The sequence below is a fragment of the Tursiops truncatus genome, chromosome 11 (assembly GCF_011762595.2).
Source record: "Tursiops truncatus isolate mTurTru1 chromosome 11, mTurTru1.mat.Y, whole genome shotgun sequence".
NCBI classification, from domain to species: domain Eukaryota; kingdom Metazoa; phylum Chordata; class Mammalia; order Artiodactyla; family Delphinidae; genus Tursiops; species Tursiops truncatus.
Window position 1 is genome coordinate 98,921,150 of NC_047044.1, and position 24,954 is coordinate 98,946,103.

Below are 24,954 nucleotides of genomic sequence, written 5' to 3' on the forward strand. Positions count from 1 at the left end.
GCCTCCACAAGGGAGGAGGACAGCCCTGGGGCAGGGCCAAACATCTGTGCTGACTGCGTCTGGGCTCCAGAGAAGAAAGGCAGAGGCAGAAGTTGGGATGACGGAAGAGTTAGACACGCATTTAAGAAGTTTTCAAATTCGCCTAGTATTTCTCGTGCACAGGGGCACACAGGGGCAGAATAACAGGGGACTGAGCACAGTTCCGAGCTGCCCCACCCACTGGCACCTTCTCTAGAACCTCCTCTCTCACCAAGGATGGGGCACTCCCTTTGTCCCTTCCAGGCTCTGGGTCCCACGGCGGGACCACATGGCCGGCCCGCTCCCTGCCCAGTCCACTGCAATCCCTCAAAAGCAGCTGCGGCCACCCGATGGCAGCATCCCTCCCACACCCCCCTCTCCACACAAGCCCTAACTCGGGGGCAGAGCTGCAGGCCAGCGAGCGGGCCCCTCGGCCTGGGATAGGGGCTCCTTCTCCTTTTCCTGGGATTCACTGAAAGGATCAGGAGGGCGTGACCTCTACCACTCCCCCCATCTCACGCCCATAAAGTGCCGCAGACTGTGTTCGTGCATGTTCAGGAGGAATACAAGAAAAAACTCGGAAAACCGTCCGCACTTCTGCTTGAATTCAACTCAAGGTCACAGCTGCTAAAAATTCCGACACCACACCTATTTCTACACATTTCCCAGTTGGGGGCACGGGTTTCTTACAGGGGGAGAAGGTGGCGGCAAACTTCAGCAGCCTCCCAGGAGTAGAACAAGTCTCTCCTGGAAGACAGGCAAGTTGCAGCCTCCACTCAGCCACCGAGGAGAGAGAAGGGAAGAGAAAGATGAATGAAAGTGGGGGCGGGGGGGCGGGGGCCGGGGGAACGGTTTTTTAAAACCCACTTACCGCTGTGCAGAGAGCAGAGCAATGCAGCTCTGAAGGGGAAGAGGATATCGTGCTTAAGCAAAGAAGAGAGGAGACCAAGGAGAGATACTGGGAAGGACTTACCCAGAATATCAGATTGAAGAGGAACATCGTGTACTTCAAGCAGCAGAGGCAGCCTCTGGCCATGTTGCACTTCTTAAATTCTAGGAGGAGAACAAAGGACAGGTCCAGGTAAAACACCACGTACTTGCTGCCTTTGGGCGCATTGTACTTGTCGGTCTTCACGCCAGCCTCGGCGCGGCTCTGGCCGCGGGAGCCCGCGGTGCCGTAGAAGGCGCCGGCCGTGAAGCCGCGGCCGAACGGGCGGCCCGAGGTGGACGGCTTGGCAAAGTCCGAGTCCTTGCTGTCCAAAGATGGACTCCGGTGGATCGAAGAATCCTCGCTACTCGACTTCTCCATGCTCGCGTCGCTCCCGGGGGGCGCGGGGGGCGGGGGGCATCGCTCCCGGAGTGGCACGGAGGGGGCGCCCGAGTCGGGTGCGGGCTGCGGGCGGGTCGGAGGAGCCTCGCACGCCGTCGCTCAGTCCCGGGGCGCACTGCCGGCCGGACCCCGCGCTGGGGGTGCCGGCGCCCCGCTTCTCGCCGGCCGGCCCGGGAGGGCTCTGCGGCGCGGCGCGGCGCGGCGCGGCTCCACGCGCGCTCCCCGGGAACCGGCTGGCCTGCGTAACTTAGAGTCTTTGGGGAGGCAGCGATTTGCTTGCTCGCTCCCGAGCGTCGGCTCGCCTCCTGGGCGCACCGCAGCTCCACGCGAGGCACCCGGGCGCCCGGCTCCGGGCTCCCCGGCACCCCTCTCCCCGTCCCAGCCCGGCCCGGCCCGGCCACTTGGCGGGCGCCCGCCTCCTCTCGCCCCGCGACTTTGCGGAGCTGCCCCCGGCCCTGGGCTGCCCGGCCGCGCGGCGGGCAGTGCCGAGGGATCCGCCGCAGCTTCAACCGCTGGGCTACCCCTGCGAAATCCCGGCCCGACTCCCGACTCCGAAATCTCCGGAGCCCCCTCCCCGGCCCTCGGCCCCGCCCCCTGGTTTGCATTCGGCCAATGAACGCGAGGACTGCGGGGGGCAGCCTCCCTCCCGGATGACACCACAGCTTTAATGGGATTAGCGTTCTGCCTGGTGCCTACACCAGTGCGCCGCGAGCCTCGCTAAATGTCAAGGGCTCCGGAGCCGGGGTGAACCAGAACCTTCATCGCAAGGTGCTGGCCTCTTTCCGGGGAGAGAAGGGGGCGGGAGGGGAGGGGAGGGGAATGGCTGGAGGTACCACGACCCAAGGAAACCTCCCCAGAGGAAAGTGCTGGGGAAGACTGGAGGGGAAAGAAGCGCGGCCGCTGTCCAGCTGGCCGCCGCCCCCTGTGCCCACGGGGCCTGTCCGACCTGGGCACAAGGTCTGCCGGCTACACACACACAGGCGCGCGTGTCTGCACACGTGGGTCAGGCTAGGGCACACGGGGAGCTGGGACCGCAGGGGAGGCGCGAGGTGTGGGAAAGGCCCTCGCGACCCGCGCCGCCTGCCCCGCCCCCTCCGCGCACGCGCGCACGCGGCTCCGGAGGCTCCTGCAGCTGCGCAAGCCCCCCCCCCAACTCCTGACCTGCGTTCCGGTCGGGACCCCCCCCCACCCGGCTGAGAAGAGTAGGTGGCCCAGGTAAGGTCCTGCCTTGCCCCCGCGAATCCTGCCTTGCCAAGGGTGGTGTCGGAGCGCGCTGGGATACCGGCGCTCCGGCAGGGCTGGTCAGGGCACAGCACCAAGAATGCTCTCGCTAGGAGCCTGGGGGCATCCAGAAGGAGCCCTTCATCCTACCATGAAACACCACCTGCGTCCCGGGCTTGTGCAGAGGTCTGCGCTGCCCAGTTGGCAAATAAAGAAGACCAGAAGACAGGTGGGGGGCGGCACCTCTGCCACCAGCAAGAGGGTGCTGAGAGCCCCAGAGCAGCGCCACGTCTCCCCTGGCCCTGCATCCCACACCTAACAGCGCGCTCGGCCGCCGGGAGGCGCTGGGCAGGGCGGCTGGATGGTGTGAGTGTGAAAATGTCCTCCCGGGATCCCATCAGACGTTTACTCCACACCTGCTCTGTGCTGAGCGCACCAGGTACCTGGGGAAACAGGTATGAGGTGTGCTGCTCCCTGCCCTTCAGATTCAGATACACAAGATCTAGCCAGGAAGACAGAAGGACATTAATCACCAAGGCCATGGGCAGGAACAGAGCTACCACATCCGCTCTGGCCGAGGGGGACACTCATTCCGACCAGACCCTTGTCACAGATCTTCTGCGGGGCCCTAAGCTGCTGAGTCTGCACCTCGGGGCCGGAGGCAGGCCTGCATTCCAGGGGTGCGGGCGCTCTTTCTGAGGGCAGCCCAGCTTCTTTAAAAGGACCAACAGCGGCGCTACTATTCTGAGCCCCTCCCCCACTCAAATGGCAGCCCAGCAACGAAAGCCAGTGTGTGTCACAGACAGGGCACCTTGCTGTCTCCTGGTTGGGCACAGCGGTCCCGTGGGTGCTGTGCACACATGAGGGGCAGATGTCCGGCTGGCTCCTGGCAGATCCCACGGCCACCCGACTGGAATGCCTCTTGTCCTCTTCAGCCTGGACCGGCTCCTGAGGGCTCGCGGCTGCCACATCCCTTCTCTGATGCGGGAGAGATCATACCAGCTGGACTGAGAGTCAGGAGACCTGTTTTTCACTCTGAGCTCGATCTGAGGTCTGTGATCAGGGCTAGGTGGTCCGCCTTTGTGAGGTGCTATCTCCTCCTCTTTAAAATGGGGTTCACAGAGCCCAGCCCCAGAGGAGTCGGCCTGTGTGAGAACCGTCTGAGGCCCCTAAGGGCTGAGCCAGTCCCAGGGGCTGTCACTACTAGTCTCCGACGTGGACTTGGAGTCAGCCAGCACCTCCCAGGCTGGCCCCCACTCCCCACCCCGCCTTCTCCTTTCTTTTCATCTCTCTCTTCTCGCCAGCTCACACCTTGTTCCGTGAGAACAGCCTCCCCACTGTCCTCGATCGTTCCACCCTCATTTCTGACTATACGTGGATTTGTGCCAATAGCTATTTCCTCAGCAGCTGAAGCCCTGGGGGGCCGGGGGTGCAGGACAACAGGCAGGTAGGAGAGGAAGAGGGGCCGCCCAGTGTAAGCGCTCTGCTCTGCTCCCTCCTGGCCATGCTCATCAAAAGGGCACTGAGGTCCCACTCGCGTGAGGGCTCGCTCCCAGCTTAGTCAATGAGCAGAAGCATAAGAGCAACTCCTATTTGCAAGTCCCCAGTGTATCCCAGGCACCAAGCATCACCCGCAGTAACTCACAGAATCCTCAGGGCAGCCCCACAAGATAGGTATGGTTCTTATTCCCATTTTACAGATAAGGAAACTGTGATTTCAAAGCCCCTGTTCTTTACTCTCTTGGGCTCTAAACCTAGTTCCTGCCCTTGGGAATCTGCCAGTCTAACAGACAGAATCTAAAAGCACAACAGGGAGCCTGATGAGGTCATTAGCAGAAGGAGCTGAGTAAGGGGCAAAGGGGAGAGGGGTGGTCAGGGCAGTGCCGCTGGACCTGTGGTCAGCAAAGGGGAGTCCCCCAGGAGATGGCCCTACATTATCGTACAGCGGGCTGGAAGAAGGAAGGGTGAGGGGAGAAGGTAGTTTGCAAGACAGGAACTGAGTCCCCGATGGGAGGCAGCTCAGGCAAAGCCAGGAGACCGCCAGGGGCAAGCGGTTTCAGCCAGAACGTCGTCCTCCTCTGCCACCATGAAGAGACCACTCATGCGTCATAGACAGTTCATCGCGGCGGGACAATGAGCGGGGGCACCGGGAGAGACAAAGGTGAGTGAGACACGGCCGTGGCCCCAAGGGGCTCGAGATGCAGTGAACAGACCATCCCTGGAGAAGCCCACAGCAGAATGACAGAGCGCACACGTGCCACGACAGGACGGCACGGAGCTGGCGTTTGGCCTCCCCTTGGAGAAGGGCTGGCTGGAGTGGGCGTGGCAGGGAGAGGAGTGGGGAGAGCACGGCTAGGGGAACTTCGGGGGCAGTGAGGAGACGGGGCCTGGGGGGCCACAGTGAGCTACCTGTGAGGCCTCGAGTGACACTAGGAGTCTGAGCTTCATCCCGGGGCTTCCCAAGCAGTGGGGCACGTGACAGCATCGGGGCCCTGGGAAGCCAGGCCTGGCAGCAGGGTGGAGAGGCAAGGTCAGCTGCTGTGCTGCCTCAATTTCTTAGACTTTGGGCGCAGAAGGAACCATCAGAGAGAGAAGGTGATGTGAGACACCATCTCTCCCCCGTGATGGTCCTCATCTACTCGCCGGGCTCAGGGGAGCCGGAAGGTACAGACTGCCCTTGAGGATCTCAGAGCATGTGAACAAGGCAGAGCTGCCTTTTTCTTTCCTTTCTTTTTCTTTAGACAACAAAAAAAGTAAGCAGGTACAGAATTCCCAGAGGGGAGGAGGAGATGCGAATACGTGAAATCAACATGCAGCATCTCTGCTGCCTGGCAGCTGGGGAGATGCTGCATGTTGCAGCTTCAGAGTCATGCCAAGCTCTTGGCCTCTCCCTGCGTCTCTCAGGCCTTTGGGCTCTCGCTAACCTGCACACAGGTGACGGGCCACACAGATCCCCTTCCGGTCCCACACCGAGTATCTCTGTATCTGACAACATGTGTAGCTTGTGAGGCATCCTGAACCTCCGAGGCTCAGGCAGGGCGGCCCCACCAGAATTCAGGTGAGACAGAGGGGCCCTCGCCATCCAGAGGGGCCACCATTGCAGAAGGGAGCCTTTCACCGCAGCTTAGTTCTTAAACTCCCAAATTGGGATCCTCTTCAGCAATATAGAAAATGCTTTGATTGCTAAGCAAACCATTTACCGATGGTGCCAAAAGGGAACAAGGATGGACGATGGATGAATACAGATAAAGAAGATGTGGTGTATATATGATGGAACACGACTCAGCCACGGAATAGACAAAACCCTGCCATTAGTGACAACATGGATGGACCTCACGGGTTAAGTGAAATAAGTCAGACAGAGAAAGACAAATGCCGTATGATTTCGCTCATATGTCAGATATTAAATACATAAACAAGCCAAACCAAACCAAACCAAATATGTACATACAGAGAACAGAGCAGTGGTTATCAGAGGGGGAGGGAGGCAGCTGTAGGGTGAGGGCTGGAAACCACACCCTTGGTGGTGAGCATGCTGTAAAGTACACAAAAGTCAAGATACGCTGTTGTACACGGGAAATGTACATGATGTTATGGACCAATGTCACCTCAATAAATTTTAAAAAGAAAGAGGGCAGGGGGAGAAGGATGGAGCGGTGCCTAACGGGCCACACCCCGGGATGTTGGCATGAAGGTTCACTCTGCAGGGGGAGATGAGGAGGGTCTGGGGCAGGGGGCAGGGGTGGGCCTCCAATTTGCCGTGGAAATTAAACAGCTCCAGGGCCACGAGTCACCAGACTTGGCCGGGATTCACGAAGGACGGTGATGATAGTAAAAGGGCTGGGGTAGAAAGGAACTAAAGGTCATTGTGTTTGTTATTTGTTTAGTTTCTGAGACCAGTAAGGAAAACAAACAAAGAACTGGGTTTGGCTGCAGTGGGAGGGGCGCCCTTAGAAGGAGGGATGTGTTGCTCAGGACCTTCTACCAAGGGCGGCACCTCCTTCCCTGGGAAGAGGTTTGCCCCTCCTCCTTCAGGCCCCCAGATCTTCGTCCACACATATTAGTTTGTCCACCTGCCTCTGCTCTAGTCACTGGGCTTCTCAGAGGAGGCAGGGGCTGTGTCTTAACCATTTCCTCAGCCCCGGTGCCTGCCCCTGTGACCACCTCAGTCAGGGCAGGTGGAGGGCCAGGAAGCCCACCAGGCCTAGGCCCTGAGTTCTCCCCACGGATCACCCGGGGGCCCAGGTTCACTAACCAGAGGGAGGGACCCAAACCAGACGTGTATGGGGCCACTCCTGGGAAGCAGGCTATCGAGGGCATCGGGACCTGGTGTGAGGACCATGTGGTCAGCTGCCGCTCACAGCCACGTCCCCAGCATGTGGTCCAGCCTGAGACGGATGGACAAACGGACAGACAGGTAAACACACAAACTTACTGAGCAGAGAGGAAGAGTCGGAAAAGGTAGGAGGTGGGAAAAGGAGAGGACAGAACCCCTCCAGGCCCTCCCCGCCCTGGGCAGCCAACCTGGTGGAGACACCCACGTCCAGCCCCGAGTACCCGGTGGGCCCATGCAGACTCCCTCCTTCCATCACATCTCCAGGCCCAAGAGGTGGTGGCCACTCCTGCCTACGGAGGGAGCACGCCCGTGAAGAGACCTCAGCTTTGTGTCCACACCCCTGAGGGACGGGTGGGCACGCACGTCAGAGCACGAGCTGCTGATACTGCGGACGCTTAGCTTAGCTCCAAGGAACCGCAGTCACAGCTCCAGACCAGCCGTACCACTCCTGACCCACTCTCAGGGAGGTTTCTGGATCGAGGAGCCAGGTGAGGTGAGGAGGGTCCATCCCAAAGCCAACCCACTCGGCACACTCCGCCTGCCCCTAACTGTGGGCCAGAGGGGCCCAGGTCTGGGAGAAAGGACAGCATATGCTCAGACGCCTGCAGTGACTGCCGTCCGTACCCACGACCCGCCCCGACCACAGAGAACAATGTCCTGCAAACTCCGGGCTTTGGGACTGGACGGATCTGTGTCCAGATCCCACCTGCAGTGAGCTACCCACGTGCCGGGTAACCTGGAATGACCCCCTGCCTGCTCTGTATCTCAGTTTCGCCAACCGTGAGATGGAGATGATAATACACACCTCCCGAGCAGTGTGCAGAAAGACAGAGACTGGAGGTTAGGAATGCGATGCACAAAGCACAGTGCTGGACACAGAGTGTTCAGTGAACTGAGGCACGGTCATCACCAACAAGCGCTGTTATAGCAAATATGGTCCCAGTGCCCATCCAATCATAGGGTGACTGAACAGGGAAAGATACAAGACAACACATAATTGATGCAAAAGGTCCTGTGGCTCAAATTCTGAGGGCAAGTGCTGGCAGGTCCTCCTTCGGGGGCCCTCCTCCCCTCTGCCAACACTCCTGCATTCGCCACCCCATCTGTTCCAGGGCCGTCCACGTGCTGACGACACCCAGAGGTTTACCTGCGCCTGACCTGTCTTCTGAGCCCCAGGCACGCACACCCAGCCCCTGCTTGGCATCCCCACGCGGCTGTCTCGCAGCAGCTCCCGCTTCCCGTGCCCCAGAGGGACTGACCTTGCCCGTGCCCTGCTCCCCTGGCAGCGACCCCCTCCTCAATAAATGGCCTAAACACCCACCCCATTGCTCATGCCAGAGACCCAAGATTCATCCTGACTCCCCGTGGTCACGGGCCCCCACCTCCTCTCAAACACAAATCCCACCCAATGAGCTTCCTTCTCCTCACCGGCTCACGGCCACGGCCCTGGTCCAGCTCCTGCAGCATCTCGGCCAGGGCTCTCCTTCCCGCCCCCGCCTGAGGCCCATCTTCTCACTCACACTGCTCTCTTACCGCCCTCAGTGGCTTCCATTCTGCTGAGATTATGGTCATGTGTATGTGTGTGTGCGTGTGCGTGCGTGCGTGCGTGCGTGCGTGTGTGTGTGTGTGTGTGTGTGTGGTATTTGCTGTTCTACTTTTCTATTACAATCCAAATTCCTTAAGCCACCCTGGAGGTCTGGAAGGACTGGCCCCTGCCCACCTCTCCAGCCCACTGTGCTCCAACCAGTGAACCTGCGGAGCTTGCCCTCCTCGGAGCCTTTGCCCATGCTGTTCCCTCTGCCTGGAATGCTCTTCCTCGACCCACCAACTGACGTACTTCTTCTCACCCCTGAGTTCTTGTGAGTACTTCACAACAGTCTCTTCTGGTTTTGTGGCTCCCCTCCCACCCCGCCTAATTAAAGCCTAAATTCTCAGTTCTCCACTTCTCCTGCAGCACTTGTCCGTTTGGAAGCACATGCTTACTTGAGTGACAGTTTGCTGTCTGGCTCTCCTACCGGACCATAAACCCCAGGGCAGCAGGGGCTGAACCCAGGACAATGCGTGACCAGCAGCGGGACCAGAGAATGCTGGGTGAACACGAGAGGAGGGGCTCAAAGGAGGGGGGGCACGGGGGCTGGGATGGCAGCACCGCCAAAGAAGGGCTTCCTGGGTTGCCTGAGGGACAAAGCCTCAGGACGCCAATTACCTCCACCTCCTCGACTACAGAACAGGAAGTTTCTACTGGTTGCTTCTCTAAGGCCCCTTCCAGCCCTGAAATTCCCACCCAGTGAAACGGGACCTACCTTGTTTCTTGGGAGATGGGCAGGGCCGATCAGGGCAGCAGAAGGAAGAGCATGCTGGTGGGAAAAGGCTGGGCGAAGCCAGAGGGAGACGAGTGCCCAGGACGTCTGGGGAGGACACGTCCACACACCCAGCCAAAGTGAGGTTTCACGGCAAGGGGACTGGGAAGGGAGGCGGGGGTGAAGCACACATGACCCTGGACGCCGGGTGCTCTCCCACCCCCGCCCTTACCTGGCTAACCTCCCACCAGAACAGACCTCCCACGTCTGCCTCGCCCCCAGCTGTAGCACTTGCTGCTTCCTCTGCCTGGACCTCCCTCCCCGCACCCTGAATGCCAGTGTCCACAGCCGCGCTCGGGCCTCTGCTTGGAGCGCCAACGCACCTGAGTCCATCCCACCGCGGAGCTACCTGCTCGCCAACATCCTGGCCCCAGACTGTGAGCCCCTTCAGGGCAAGGGCTGCGTCCATCATCTTTGTATCCCAGCGCTTGGCTCAGAGCCAGTGCCCAGCGCACAGGAGCTGTGAGATCACCACCGAACACACGCGTGCAGACAGCGGGTGCAGACAGCGGGCCTCGTGGGAACCTCGAGCAAGGTGACAGCCACTCTTCAGCAGAATGGGCCTTGCCTTTGGGAGGGGAGTGAGGGCTCCCATGCCTCCTATTTGAGCAGGTTTACAGGATGCAGGGCGCAGGCTGGGGGCCCACCCAGGGAGCGGCACCCCCTGGGCTCACAGGCCCTTTTTTCCAGGCAAGACCCAAACGAGCCCCACCTTTCACCCCAAGCCCAATCAGCCTCCCTGTCAGATGCCCCAGAAGGGCCTGCTGTGTGCGGTGGGCACACACCGCGCCATCCACGCCATCAGCTCCCGGATGCCCAGCAGCAATGAGGCACCGTGATTAGCGCTTATCAAGGAGGGCAGGCAGCTTGCGGAGAATGAGATAAGGCCCGGCAGTGGGCCCAGGGAAGTGTAATGAAGCCCGAAGGTAACTGTCATGCACCAGTGGAATTTCCTGACCCAGCAAATCTAGTATTCCTCAGCCAGTCCATGCAGGGCACTGACCGCCGGCAGGGACAGCGCTCTCTGACACAGTGGCCAGCCTGTGCGAGCAGCCCATGCGGCTGGGGCCCTCCCGCCGATTCAGGAGCTGCTGCCTCTTCCTGCCTCTTCACTGAGGCTGGAACCACTGCAGGGAGAACAGCAGGCACACAGCATTTGCAGATGCTCCAAAGAAGACAGAGAAGAACAGTGGCCGGGACCCCATCTGCTCTGAAGCCATGGGGGAGGGGAGGCTGCACACAGCCCCCCCGCCCCCCAGCAGAAGGGAACGAGAGGCGTGGGGATGAGTGGTGGGCGCATCTCTGTTGGGTAGAACTGGGCTGTCTGAGGACTCGGCGGTCTCAGTGCATGAAGCCTTGTGGTCTCTGAAGCACTGGCCACTCTGTAAAGTGAGGCTCCCTCCCCTGTGCCCACTCAGGCTGCCCCGCGTCCAGGAGGCTGCCATTCAGGCTGCCTCCTACTGAGGGGCCTCAGAGGAGCGTCTGGGCCACCCCAGACCTGAAGGTAGTCTGCTGTTGGTACCGAAACTCTTAGGCAAGTTCTTTCCACAGTGTCTCTCCGGTTGCTCTAGCAGAGGGTCGTTGCTGGTGGAACCCGCCCACACACGATGGGGACCCAGCCTTGCTCAAAACCTCCCAGGATGCAGGCGGCCCACACAACCCTGAAAGCAGAGGCTCCTGCTGGCCCAGTTCTCCCTCCCGGGGTCCCTGCTTCCAGTCCCCTCCACAATTAACCTTGCCACCGGCTGCCACATAACTATTCTGAGACAGAGCCCTGGGGGTGCCACGCTGCCCCTCTCGCCAGCTGAAAACCTTCCCTGGCTCCCCAGGGATTTGACACAAGTACTCAAACGTGGGGTCATGACCTCTGGCGCTGTGCTCTGTCAGTCCTGACCTGTGCCCTAGCTCCCACCACGCGGAGCTCCCCACTTCTCTGTCTCCGTCTGGGGCTCCGTGCCGCCCTCCACCGCCGCCACCCAGCCACCTCTGCCTTCAGTGGATGCTTTGAGGCGCGTCTCAGATGCCACGTCCTCCACGAAGGACCCCCCGAACTGAGAGGCCCTCTTCTTGTCCCTAACCCACCTCTCTTCGGGGCGCTGATTTCACTCTGCCCTGTATCAAGGTTGTTTGCATGTCTTCCTACGGGAAGCCCCTGAGGGGATGAACCCACCGAGTTTCCTCTCGCAGGATCCGTGGTGGACACATAAAAAATCTGAAGGGCCCTTAACTGAACCCTCACGCAGTGCACAGCCCCCAAGCCTCCCTGCCTCCCCTGTGTGTACTCACCTCGGCCCATGCACTGGACGCCCCCCAACACCACCCTCAGCCTTGCCGATGGGCACGCATCTTGCCAGATCACCACGATTTGTCCTCGCCCTGGAGGCCCCCTCTAGGGTCACCGGGCAGCCTCGGTCCCCTCCTGAACCCTGGGGGGCTCAGATGTCCAGCCTGGAGCTCAGAGAATGTTCTGGGCTCCGCGAGGCCTGACGCATCTGGGTGATGCGTGTCACTCATCCCCCAAGCTCCGGCCCCAGGGGGTGCTTCCGTATCCCATTCGGGCTGGGCGCCAGGGCACACCTGCTCTCCCCCTCCCCCACACCGTGGCCGGACGAAATGCCAGCCTCGGCCGGGTGGGACGACACAGCGGGATCAGGTCCTGACCACCGGCGCCGCCCCTCCTCGCCTCACCCGGCATCCCTCCGTGGGTGCCCACTCGTCCTAACGCAGCACAGGGCACACGCTCAGACTGCAGGGAATCAGGCCCAGGCCCAGCTCTGACACTTGCCACCTGTGTGACCCGGACCAGAGACGCACAGCTCTCGGAGCAGCGTGCACGTTTTTTGAATGAATGAACAAAGGAGTGAGCTGTTTCCATTTCCTCGTCTGCAGAGTGCGGTTAGGGAGGACTCCGGGGAGCAGAGAGGCACTGCTGGGAAAGGGCTTTACCAGGTGGGCCGTCTACACCTCAGAACCTCCCATCTACACACACACAACCAGCCAGCACATTCAAGGGCTCCATACAGAGACCAAGGACACAGACAATCATTACCAGTCAATAAGACTCCCCAAGTACCCATTGTGGGCCGCCCTGGGCTCGCCACTGTGCCTGTGACCGAGGAGCTTGCGTCCACGCAGGGGAAGAGCCGAAAACTGAAAAGGCAGCTCGAGCACGAGCCAGAGTGGGTGGTGTGAACCGAGGGCAGGGAGGCCTGGCCTATCCGGGAAGGCTTCCTGGAGGAAGTGGGAGCGTGTTGGGCTGTCACCCCCACTGGAGGCGGGTGGAGGAGGGGCCCCAGGTGCTGCACGTCGAGTGCAAAGGCGTAATCACGGGGACTCAGCTGGTTCTCACCGCACGCGTGTGTGACACACAAGCAGGGCAGTCATCCCAGTCATACACGAGGAGACTAGGCCCGAAGAGCAGAGGGCTCTTCTAAGCTAGTTAGTGGCGGAGCTGGGGCTCCTCACTCCGAACAGAGCCCTCTCCTTACGCCTAGGTTCTGCCCGGGCCTGGTGCTGGACGCTGCTCTTATGCACAGAGGCACAAAGCCGTCCCACACACACAGAGGGGGCAAAGGGAAGGAAAGAAGTGGGGTGCGAGGGCCCTCGGGACCACGCGTCCAGGAACAAAAGAGAAGCACCCCGTCACCGGCCCATGGGCGTGCTTCGGAAATCCGAGGGAACACGCCAGCACCACCCCACGTCACCCCCCAGCCAACACGTCCGCTGCACTCCGACCTCGTAGAGCCTGAACGCTGGTGTGGGTGCCAATGAAAGCAGGCAGAGGCCCCGCCCCCCGAAACCCCGGCCCAGGGAGAGTGGGGATGACAACCAGGGGTGGGCGGTCCACGTTTACCAGCCAGCTCTCCGGGGAAAAGCCGTGGCTCGTCGTGCGCGCCACTTTCCACGGTGCAGATACTCCCACCGCGGCCAGTTTCTAGCTCCTGATGGCAAATCTCCCGACTCTTTACTAACAGGCTCTTGACCGCCAGCACGAGCAGCCTCCGGCCAACCACTGCCACGGCCCAGCTCCCTCGGTCCAGGAGAAACTCCACGGCAAGGAGAAGAACCCAGCACCCTGCTCGTCCTCCCAGGAGAAGTCGCACGTTGGGGGTGGGGACAGGAATGGAGGCTGCACACGTCATGGGGAGGGTCTCCCGGGGTCCCCCACAGGTGGCCTAATAACCAGAGAAAGACCGCTGACATTAGCTCCCGTACAATGTAAGTCAGGCCAGGTCCCTGCTCTTCTCAAAACCCTCGAGCGGGGGACTTCCTGGCGGTCCCGTGATTAGGATCCCACGCTTCCATTGCAGGGGGCACGGGTTTGATCCCTGGTCGGGGAACTAAGATCCCACATGCTGCGTGGCCAAAAAATAAAAAAACAAAACCCTCTAACGGCCCTCATCTCTCCCAGAGTAAGAGACAAAGCTCTCGCAGCATTTTCACCGTTGACACACACACGTCCACCCCACTCATCCCTCCACTCCGGCCACTCGGTCCTTCCTGCCGTTTCTCACGTGGGAGCCTTTACGCCGGCTTCTCCCTCCTCTGGGTCACCCCTGCCCCAGGTGTCTGCTCTGCCAGCTCTCACTCCTTCACAGCTCCACCCAAAGCCACCTCCTCAAGGGCTGCCGCACTGAACTCTGTACCTCCCCCAGTGCGCCCAGCGTCAGCCAGCTCCGCTCTTTCCACAGCACGTAACCCCAGTGTTCGGTGTAATTTGCTCTTTTATTCATTGATTGTTTAGGAGCTCTCTTCTTCACCAGAACTAAGCTTCATGAGGGCAGCGTTTTGGCTGTGTTTCCGTAGCCAAGAACAGCTCTACACGTGGTCATTAGTCAGGAAATACTTGTTGAGTGAAGGAAAGCCCAGAGAAGGCTTCTGCCCAACCCAACAGGAGGCAGCTGGGGAGCGAGGGGCCCAGTGGTCAGTGCCCGCCCAGCTGGGACTCCAGGTGCCCGTGACCTGGCACCCCACCTCTGCATCTCATTTTCTCATCTCATTTAGGCTGTACGGGACCCTACATGGCTAAAGGATGCCGGGTCTGAAGCCCTCTGACTCTACAGCAGGAGGCCCCAAGGTCAGGTTCGAGGCCTTCCCTTAAAAGGTCTTGGGAAAGACAAGCTCTTCGCGTCCCCTCTGCACCAGCCACACCTGAGCCCCCAGCCACACCGCCCCCTGTCCCCCAGCCCTGAGATCGGGAGAAACTCCCAAAGAGCACTGATCACCCCTGGGTCAGGGCCACTGGCGCCCCAACTCCAGGCAGCTGCCCATCATGCCCCGCGGGCGCCCCACATGCAAAGCGGCCAGCTCACCCAGCTATTTTAAGCCCTGCGGGCCCAGCTGCAGCTCGTCACCACAGCGGGCTGGTGGCCCAGGGTGCAGGCAGGAGCAGCCAGCTCACAGAGGAGCACTGACCTGGGGAGCTCCGAAGGGGGCCAGTCATCCTTTGTGACCGCAGCACTCCTAGGAGGGACCGGAAACTCCCGTCCACGCCCTCAGATCCACCAGCCGTGGGAAAGTGAGTCAAGGGCTGCCCTGGCACGCCCAGATTCCACTGCTGAATGTGACCCCTGAGTTTCCACATCAGAATGAGTCCTGGTCCCGCCCTGCCTACCCCCAGACATTCCAACCACGCTGGAGCTCCCACTGCACCCACCCTCCGGGGCCTGACAACTCGAGACAGACCACGATGTGGACAGAAGACCTGGGACCGGCTCACTCACTGGGCCCCCAGCCTTTTCCCCTCTCGGTCTCCCCAGCGACTGTGCACAGTGCTGGCTCACAGCTGCGCTCAACAAACCCTTGTTGACCAAATGGTAGTCCCAAATGTGTTCTGAGCCACATGTGACGGAAGCGGTAGGGGGACAGCTCAGTCTCAAGGGCTGTTATCAGTAGCAACACTACTACGGACATTTCTGCCGACCCCACCGGGCACCAGACCTGAGGATAGAGACCATAGAACCAAGGAATCAAGAGAGTTCGGTGACAAAACAGGGGCGCCCCAAGCTGCAGCCCTTTCCGGGAGGGCTGCCACCCCCAACTCCGGGGGGACGGTTACACTGTGTTCTCCGGGAAGACGGTTCCCTGAAGTCGTGCGACGCGGACGCCCTGCTCCAACCCACCCTCCTCCGTAGGACCTCCAGCAACCAGGAGCTGCCTGGAGAAGCAACGCACAGAACAGAAACCCTGGGTGTGAGCTATTCCCACCGCCAGCCTCCTGCCGCAGGACATCAGCAAGCCCAGGGCAGACAGGTCACACATGCCTGAGGCTCCCAGCCACATCCTCTGGCTCTAATTGCTCCGTTTAAGCACCATCAGCACCCCGGGGAAGAGGGAAGGAGATCCAGAAGGTGGTGTAATTAGGGAGCTCTGCGACCTACCCCCTCGCTCCCCTCGCTCCCCGTCTACCTCGAGAGGGAACCTGCCACCCACACCTTAAAGAAACAGACCCACCACCTGCATTAGGGGGAGGAAGCGGGAAATTCCTTGAATTTCCCTGTTGGAGGAAGATCCCAGAAGCTGAGGGTCTTCAGAGACCATTCAGTCCACTCTCCTCCCTTCCCCTCCCCTGCCTTCCATCATTCCAGACTCTGCTGAACATTTCTATTATAACTGTAAAAGCAATGACAGCAGCCTGCGTTTACAGAAAAAAAAAAAAAAAAAGGTACATTGTTGAAAGGGATTTCACACAAGTGACTCTCCCCGAAGTAGGTGCAGAGAGCATCGTATGGAAAATGAGATGACCTGCACCAAGGCCTTCACACCGCCACCCAGTCCCACGCTCCCGCAGCGAGCCGCCCAGGCCCCCACTTCGGAGTCCTCAGGCGTCGGGTACCAAAGTCAGAATTTCTGAAGCCAGGGCTACGATGACCTCCTCTGTTACTGACCCCCCTCCCCGCCTTGAGAAAGTGGTTCACTGGATCCACTACCCAAGCAGCAACTCAAGTCCCACCACCTCTAGGAAATCTTCCAAAACCAGAGGATCTGGGGGGTGTGAGACTCCCGCCCCCCGCCCTGTTTGGTGCGTCTCCTGAAGAGACATCTGCACACGATCACCAAAGTGGCGCTGAGACATTTCAGTCCGTAATCTGAAGTCACACCAGCTGGGGAGGCACCCTGGCCAAAATCTCCCCCTCCAGCAGGGACAGATCTGCCAAAACCACTCAGTCAGCCGGAGCCCATCCTCACAGACGTGCCTAATGCAGGGGGATGGGGGGGGACAGAACAATAGGATGAAGTCACTGCAGGGCTGCCCCTCCCCCTCATGCTGTAGAGTCAATGCTACGGGTTCTGCCTTTGTTCAACCTCAGACAGGCCCTCACCCCGACACAGCTGTACAGCACAGACACCCAGGGCTCCCTGCACCCCCCTAGAGATGGCTTTCGATCCGCCCTCCACCCACCCTGACCCTGAACCCACCACCCTGTCCCAGCCTCGGGGAGGCCTGCGGGCCTGGCTCAGCTCTCTCCAGCTGCCCCAGTTCCAGGCTTCCGTTAGCCTCCCCCCTCCAGCCTGGGGGCTCCTCGGGCCTATGGCCCAGTTACAATCCCCCTTCTCAAGGCCCCCCCGCCCTGCCGCCCCCATCACGTGGTCTCGCTGACTCAGCCCGAGCAGCCGCGTGGTCAGATCACGTCTTGGCCAGCGGACTCTTGGCCTCGGGAGAGCAGAGCACAGTCGGATTCTCGCCATGTCCCCTCAGAGCTTCCACCATGTCCCAGTCCCGAGCCAGGGATCCCATGAGCACTTGTCGAATGAATGAACGATGTCTGGAAACCTGGCCCAGCTGGCTCTCCTGGTGGCATCTCGTGTCAACAGAAATATGGGGGAGGAGAGGGAAGAAAAGCCCAGGGAGAGAGAGAAAAGGAAAGGAAAGAGGAGAGCTCGCCTACAGGCGAAGACCAAGGCCATTGCTCGGGGGTGTGTGGGGGCGGGGGCAGCCACAGGCCCAGGGAGCTTAGCAGGCACTCAGACACACCCCAACCCCCCAGGGCCCCGTCAGGAACCAGAACTGGCCAATTAGCAGCTTCCTCCTTCCATGGCAGGGCATCTCCCAAGCAGAGAGCCTGCCTGATCTGGGTGAATTAACAGCAATTAACTTCCCTAATCTGCTGCCTCGGGGCCCACCTTTCAGAAAGGACGGCAGCGCAGGGGCCTGCAGGGGGCAGGGCAGAGCATCTGCCCTTCAAGATCCCACCGCCTTGTCCACCAGCCCCGCAGTGCCAGGAACTCCAGCCTGCCCACGCCACATCACACACAGCCCCAGACTTCACCGACCGCAGGGCCTCCACGACACGCACACGCGTGCACACACACTGGCTGTGGTAACCTCTCCACCAGCCAGGGTGCTGGCCGTGGCCTCCGTGTGGAGCCTGGGAGTCTGTGGGGTCCAGAAAGGAGCAGGGGAGAACAGGCGCAAGGAAGCCCAGAAGGCAGGACTGCGGGGCGGGTTTGGGGGGGCAGAGCGGGCGGCCGGAAGGGCACACAGGGTGGGGGGATCAGATGACCCAGGCTTGAGTCCCGTCTCTCAGGGCCTGTGTGACTCTGGGCGAGCCACGTAACGCCTTGAGGTGCCTGCAGTCTGCCTGTCTGCAAAATGGACATAGAGCCTACCTCCCCCGACGGCTTCCTGAGGATCCAGGGAGCCCAGAAGAGTTACTCGCTTACCTCCAATCTCCTCCCCTCTGCAGAAACCCCCTGGGGAGACCCCCCCCCCCCCCGCACAGACAGGCTTCACCCGCTGCTTCAACACTGTCACCAGGCAGCTGTTCCCTAATTGAGCCCCAGCTGCCCACCTCTAACTTCTACCTGGGCGGCTTGGCCATGGAATCAGCCTGGTGACAGGAGCTCTGCCCCTTCCCATGTCACTCGCTGCTCCACGAATCATGAGCACGTGCACGGAGCCGATGCGTGACGCACACGCCGTGCCTTGCTTAGTGCCCAGCACGTGCTGCACTTAATAAAGAGTAGGCGATATTTCTTTTCAGTGGCAGCATCATCATTACCCTGGCTAAAAGATTCAGTTCTCCCCTCTGGAGCGGTAGAGCGGAGGCCGAATTCCTCTCCCAGGTGCCAGCCTGTCACACGTAGGGAGACAGTGTCAAGTCGCTCGAGCCTCCCTCTCCAAGCAACACACCCCCTTCTCGGCAGCCTGCAGGGCTTTGCCACCCGGCCCAACTCGCCTTCCTGCCCTCCCTGAAACGCAGTGCCCTGAACTGCTACGTCTGAGCCCCTGGCACGTAGTAGGGGCACGGAATCGTTTGGTGACCAAGCACTGGATGAATGAGCCGGACACTCCGCTCCATGGAATCTGAACATTGCAAGTGGCAACAGGCTGGCTGGCTGTGGACGCTCCATCCCCACCAGTGCAGCCTGGTACCACCTCCCTTCACACTGTGACCATCGGAGACAGAGCCCTGAGCGGCACCGGGGCCTGCCCGCTGTCTGACCTCAAGCGCTTCAAACCAAAGCTCCCCGATCAAAATTCCTGCCTCTTCTACATCTAAGTAACCCAAGTAAGGACCTGAGCTACAGGGGCAACTGTAAACATCTGCCCACTATCCTTCATCTTGTTAGTTTTTCTCCATCCTTACAGACACTAGTGATTTAAAGCCCCAGTTCTAACATCCAGTATATTGGTAAATTCTCTCAACGTTCAGAAGATCACAGAATTTTTGCCCTAGAATGCACGTAAGAGATGGTCAAATTCAATGCCTTCCATATCCACATGAGGAAACTGAGGCCCAGAAAAGTGATGTAACTTGTCCGAAGACACCTGTAATTTTCTGGCAAAACTGAGCTGTGAGCCCTGGATCCTTCCTCTCAGCCCACATCACTAAGAGTGATGCTACAGCACTTTGGAGTGCTCGCCTTGTGCCAGGATGTTAATATCTGTTTTCTCCAATCCTCATTACGACCCTGCAAGATAAACACTGCTTCCCCATTTGACGGATGAGAGAGCTCAGGTCCTGGACCACACAGACCAGGAGCATGTGGCCAAAGAAGGAAGAGAGGCTGCTCCATCTTACTCCAGATGCGCCCCCCACCCGCCCCCGCCTCCCAAGGTCACTGAGCAGCGGAGCACCTCCAGCCAGACGTCCGACAGAAACGCGAGCCCACAGATCTAAATCTAAATTCGTTATCTTCTCTCTCCAACACCTACCTGTTCCTCCCTTGGTATTTTCTACTGTTAATAGCATCACCACCAATGTGGTCACTTAAACTAGAAACCGAGAGAGAGATTCCTCAGACTCTATTACTTTACCTCTTCACCCCACAGATGCAAGCCAGCTCCCAGGGCCTCGAACCCATCCATCTTCCTCTCCTTCATCCCCTTGGCAAGGCTCTTCAACCTCATCCTCCTTCCGAAACCTACACAAGACTATCACCAACACCTCTGCCTGGTTTCTCTCTCCCCATCTCCATCACCTGAGCACTTTTCACGTTTGTCCTCACAATCATCTTTCTAAAATAAGCTGATCTTTCGTTGCCCCAACTTAAAAACTTGGCTGGTTCTATTCCAAATTTCTTTGAAGAGCAGACCAGCTCCTTCAGCACAACCTGGCAGACCTTCCACTTGAACTCCTATGCATCCTGCAAGACCCAACTCAAACCCCATCTGCTCCTCGTCCGGCCCCTGCCCTCCCAACCTCCCTAAGTCAGTCGTTATGACTCAGCCTCCGTGAATGCCTCTGCTCTTCACTGTGTTTCCTCAGCAGGTCTCTCCCCTCTCTTTTGGAGGTGAGCTCCTTGAGGGCAGGAAGGTGGCATTTCTGAATCCCCAGCTCCAACTCACGGATATGCTCATTTACTCATTTGCTAATTTACTCCACCTTGAAAACGCTCAATGACAATGGTTGAGTAAACTAGCAAATTCATAAAGCAGGGCTCTGTTTATAATTCTATTACAAAAAATAATCTTCTGTTCAATAAAAACCTGTGTCTTGAGTTAAGATCAAATTTATTTCAGAAACATGATGTTAAAATAGCGACTGACAAGGGTCCTTGTAAAAATGCACGAAATTCAAGCTTCCTGGTTGTCAGGCACTCACTTTGGAGGCATCAGTGACAATAAAGAGTAGAAAAATCCAATTTTGAGAAATAAAGAATCTGAGCTATAACAGGTATAACAGATGTGTGACTGTGACCCAAATGAACTAATTTGCTAATTGTTTCCATTTGCTGTCATCTGTAGGAACTCCCAGATTAGCGCTTTTCATACTGTGGGTGGGTCATTTCTCATTTGTGGGTTATAAAATCAGTTTAGTGGGTCAGGAAGAGTATTTTTTAAAAATTAAAACAAAACAGAAAATACCAGAATGTATCTCACACAGCAGTTTTGCGAAACATTTTTTTCAGGGTGAGCATGCACGTATATACACACACACACATGCACACACTGAGTCATAAAGTTTGAGAAACACAGCCTGGGTCTTTCAAGGTGACATGTGTGGCCCACGAGAGTCTCAGAACACGGGCCAGCTGCCCATGAGAATATGTACTTTCTAGGCACGAAATTCAGAGCGAGTTACTTTCTGCAGGCGGCCACCCCAACTGAGGGAAGTACACTTGGATTCACCCTCCGAGATGGAAATGTGCTTAAAAAGGATGCCAACAAGTTACGTGTACCGTGAGAAGACAGTCTTATCCTAGGGAAAATGCGTCCCTGAGTCATGGGATCCAGCAACATCATCTGCTGGACAGAACCCTGGCTGGGAAAGTGGACGCAGGATGCTGGCCTGCAAAACAGGAGATCAGTGCCCACGTCACAGTGAAGCAAAACCTCAAACGGACCATGGATAACATGGACTCTATTCGCGTATTCCTCTTTGATTGCTGAAACAAATCAAAGTTGGTTTAAAAAATGCATGAAGTTAGCTCAGCACAGAATTATACCTTCCTAACCCATTAAACTAGAGAAAACCAATTCTGAACCGAGCCAATATTTTATCCGCTACAAAATCTACTCAGCTGTCTGCCTCATGTGGCTGAAGGAAACACCACCTCCCGCTGGTTCCCCAAAACAGAGGGAGAACATCGGCCCTCGTGCATCCGAAGGCTCTTTGCTGAGGACAGTGGGCTAGGGTCTTGTTTCACTTAAGGCAGGATGCGAGGAATGGTCTTGAAACACAAGGGGAAGCCTCCAGAAGAGAGCTGTTAAGGACAGGGACAGGTGACCGGAGCAGGTGCTCACCACCACCCTGGGCAGGCTGAACCCCACCCCACCTGGAGCCCGGCTGGGCCACGTCGTGTCGGGCATGTAATGCAATGCACCCGGCATGGGATCAGCCCCGTCCCTTCCTTCCTAGATGACTTTGGAAGGTGCCTTCCTGTCTGCGGCATCCCTGGTTCCAGGATGAGAAGCGATGGTGACCATGGCGTTGCCACCAACAATGGGCCCTCCGCCTGGGCCCCACGGCCTATTTCCAGCCCCCGATGGTTCCTGTCTAATGCCAACATCAACTGAGGAATCCAGGGCATCCCGGGCCCAGCATTGTTCAAATCACACATTCCTCTGCTTAAAAAGCTACTGAATAACTCTCATTCCTCCACCTCCCAGGAGAAACCACATCAGAGGACAAGCAACCAGATCCCTGTGTGTGATGGGAACAAAGGGAGACGGCCACAGGGTGTCCCCTGCCCAGCAGCTCCCCGGCAGCAGGGGCAGACCTGCCCAGAAAGCTCACCCTCCCCTTCCAACAGAGCACCTGCCAGAGCCCCTGACCACGGAGCCCCTGCCTCGGAGCCCCTGACCACGGAGCCCCTTCCCACAGAGCCCCTGTCACGGAGTCCCTGCCACGGAGCCCCTTCCCACAGAGCCCCTGCCCGCGGGCCTAACCCACCTCCAGTCACAGCAGCCAAGAGCAGCTGTGAGCAGCCCGGGCCCCACCTGTCTCCTCGGTCCGGACATGCTGCCTCTGAAGTGGCCGTGTCTCTACACCACCTATCTCCCTGGCTCTTTCTGAAAACTGCAACGAAACCCTCGGAGAAGGGAAGACGATTGCTGATTGTTCCAGAAGCCTCACTCTCGGGCACTGGGTGTAGCACTCGGGTGAGAAACCTCCCGATCCCTATGGGTCACCAGATGGAGACGGAAATGCAGATGGAGGGAAAAGACCACAAGAAATATTACGCTGAGCACTGCAGGGAGGGAAGAGGAAAGGAGGGGAGGAAGGGAAACGGGCAGAAACAAAGAACGATGGAGTCTGCCGTGGGGAGAGGATGACACTGCCCTGTGACCTGGGGCACGAGGTGAAGACCCCGCTGTCTTAACCCGCTCGGAGAGGTCAAGCACGACGCGAGACTTGCTTGCGGCCCACGAGGAGCCCGTCATCTGACGGGAGGCCAGTCAGCGGGCCAGACCCCTTCCCGGGGCAGAGCTCGCAGAGTCCCACACCCCAGGCAGCACCCGCACCATCCTTCCCACCAACCACGTAACCAACCGGTGAGGTGGGTTCTGTGTGAATAACTTCTGCCATGAGGAATTTCACTACTTTGTTTCTTGGCTGTAAGAAACACTTGGAACACGAAAAGTCACGGAAATACAAATTAAAACAGCCAAGCTATCGCCGTTCACCCCCCAGGTTAGTAAAACATATGCATCTGGTTAAGCGAGGCCGTCCGGTGCTGGCCAGAGTGGGGTGCACCTCCTCGGTCCCTCCCAGCCTCCTCTCCGGGAGGCGGCCGGCCATCCTCCTAACACTCAGGCCCGCTCATTTCACTCACCTGCTGAAACACTTCAATGGCTACGATTTTAAGGCGTGTTTGAAGAACAGCCCTGGTGGGTACCTTGGGGCAGACTGGACAGGACTCAGTAGGACCTAAAACACGCACAATTCATGGCCTAGTAGGGGAGGGTGGGCCGGGGTGTGATGAAAAGATGGGACCTGGGGTACCTTTTCCTTGGGATTTTCCCTGACAGTGACCTGACACCCTCTCGCCTGTGACCAGGCCCCAGAAAGGGGTCCAAGTCACTGGATGAAAAGGAAGGAAGCCCTAGTGGTGGTGAAGCTGCTTAGTCAACGGCTTAGTCTCCTTTTAACTAACTTTTCAATTGTGACCAGGCCAAGGGACAAAATACTTTAGTCAAGCAGCAGACACTGACAGAGCATCCTCTGACCCGTGGGGGGCTAGCAGGGAGGAGTGGAGCGTCACCTGGTTGGGGCTGTCCACTGGCCACGCTTACACGCACGCCCTCCCTTGGCCACGCTCGGCTTTCTCCGTGAAGCCCGCCTCCCTGATCCCAGGCAAAACCGGACATTCTCTTCTGCACTCGGAGCCCTGGACTAAGGCTCACGCTGCCTGCCACCCTGCGAGTCTCAGTGCTCAGACGGGGAGGAGGGGCAGCGGGGAGGGCTCCTGTCCATCCTGGGATCCCAGAACCTAGCACGGCGCCTGGCCCCTAACAGGGGAAAATGAGCGAACGAATGCATGAACGACCCATCGAACAGACGCACGGCCGGCAGAGAAGGTCCACAGAGGTGGGGTAGACAGATCCAAAGCCCTGGGAGGGCGGGGCTCTAGGCAGCGGGGGTTCCAAGCAGGCAGGGAGCAGGCACGGGGCCAAGCAGAGTGCCGGGCGTCAGCGTGGGTCTGGTTAAGATGCAGTGTGCAGAGTCCCAGAAATCAATGCTCATTTTTAAAACACTGCTGCCTGGAGCCACCCTCCCTGCCTGATTCCAGGCTCGGGTGTTAAGTATCTTTCTATTTATAAAGCGACTCCCCAGAGCGGTGCAATGCCGGTCCCACAGCGGCCACAGGGTGGGGCAACCTGGGCCGAAGCAGAAACTGAGGCCTAAGAACAAGGTGCCGGGAATGCCCTGCGGGTTCCAGCCCGAGAAAGGCTCCCCCGACCCCAAGGTCCTCACCAGCTGGAAGGCGCTGCCCTTCCCTGGGGCCTCCACGACCACTGCCAGGTAGGCCGGGCCTTCCACAGTGAGTTCTCTGAGCGCTGGGGACAGAGCCCAAGGGGACATGAGCACGGGAGCCTGGGTTCCGGAGTCCAGGCTGCTGAACTCGCTGCACCCCATCACACACCTTCCCCGGGGCGGCCATGCTGCAGCTCAAGGGGCGGCCTCCTGGTTCCTTGTCTGTCTCTCCAGGCCCGACACCTCCAGGGGCCTGGACACCCGAGGCCTTCATGCTCGAGGCCAAGGAGGAGCGCCCGACGCCGCCCTCAGGGCGTCTCCCGCCCACTCCTGCTTCAGGCTGAGGACTGTCCTGCTCCCGGGGCCCAGCGCCTGGCTCCTAAGTCCCTCAGGACCAGCACATCACAGAGGACACCCTCCACTCGGCAGGGTGCACCCACAGAGCCCTCGAGAAGTCAGAGGCTGGTCCCACACCGCACATCACACGGGGCACAAAGCTGCGAGCAGGGCCTTGTGAGCACTCCTGGCCGGCTCAGCAAATAAGGAAAGATGAGGGGCCGGGCGGGGGACGCTCGAGACCCGGCAGCGTGCGCACCCCCAAATCAGGAGGCTCCTGAGGTCCCGCTCAGGTTGACAACACGGCCGCACAGCACTGTGCGCTGGGCCTGTCACCAGGCCCCTGAGGAAGGCCCTTGTCGAGGCACGCAAGACACACGCTCTGCGTCTCTAACACAAAACTAGGGAGGTTAGAACTGGAAGGCGACCTAGAAATCACTCGGGTGTGTGCCCGCTTTACACCGGAAAAAAAATGAGCTTCCAGAGGGA

At 58.9% G+C, this 24,954-nt stretch overlaps 1 protein-coding gene across 3 annotated transcripts in view; it reads right to left on the bottom strand.

The window, feature by feature from the left end:
* TSPAN9 (tetraspanin 9) overlaps positions 1-24,954 on the bottom strand; it is a 193,938-nt gene that overhangs the window by 89,838 nt on the left and 79,146 nt on the right. For 2 of the 3 annotated variants that reach the window (XM_033867180.2, XM_033867178.2), the window contains one exon: positions 992-1,071. In XM_033867180.2, the coding sequence (XP_033723071.1) occupies positions 992-1,054 (63 nt within the window). In that variant the 5' untranslated portion in view covers positions 1,055-1,071. Of the gene's footprint in view, positions 1-991; positions 1,891-24,954 lie in introns of those variants that run through there. The other variant, XM_033867179.2, reaches the window with a different exon arrangement.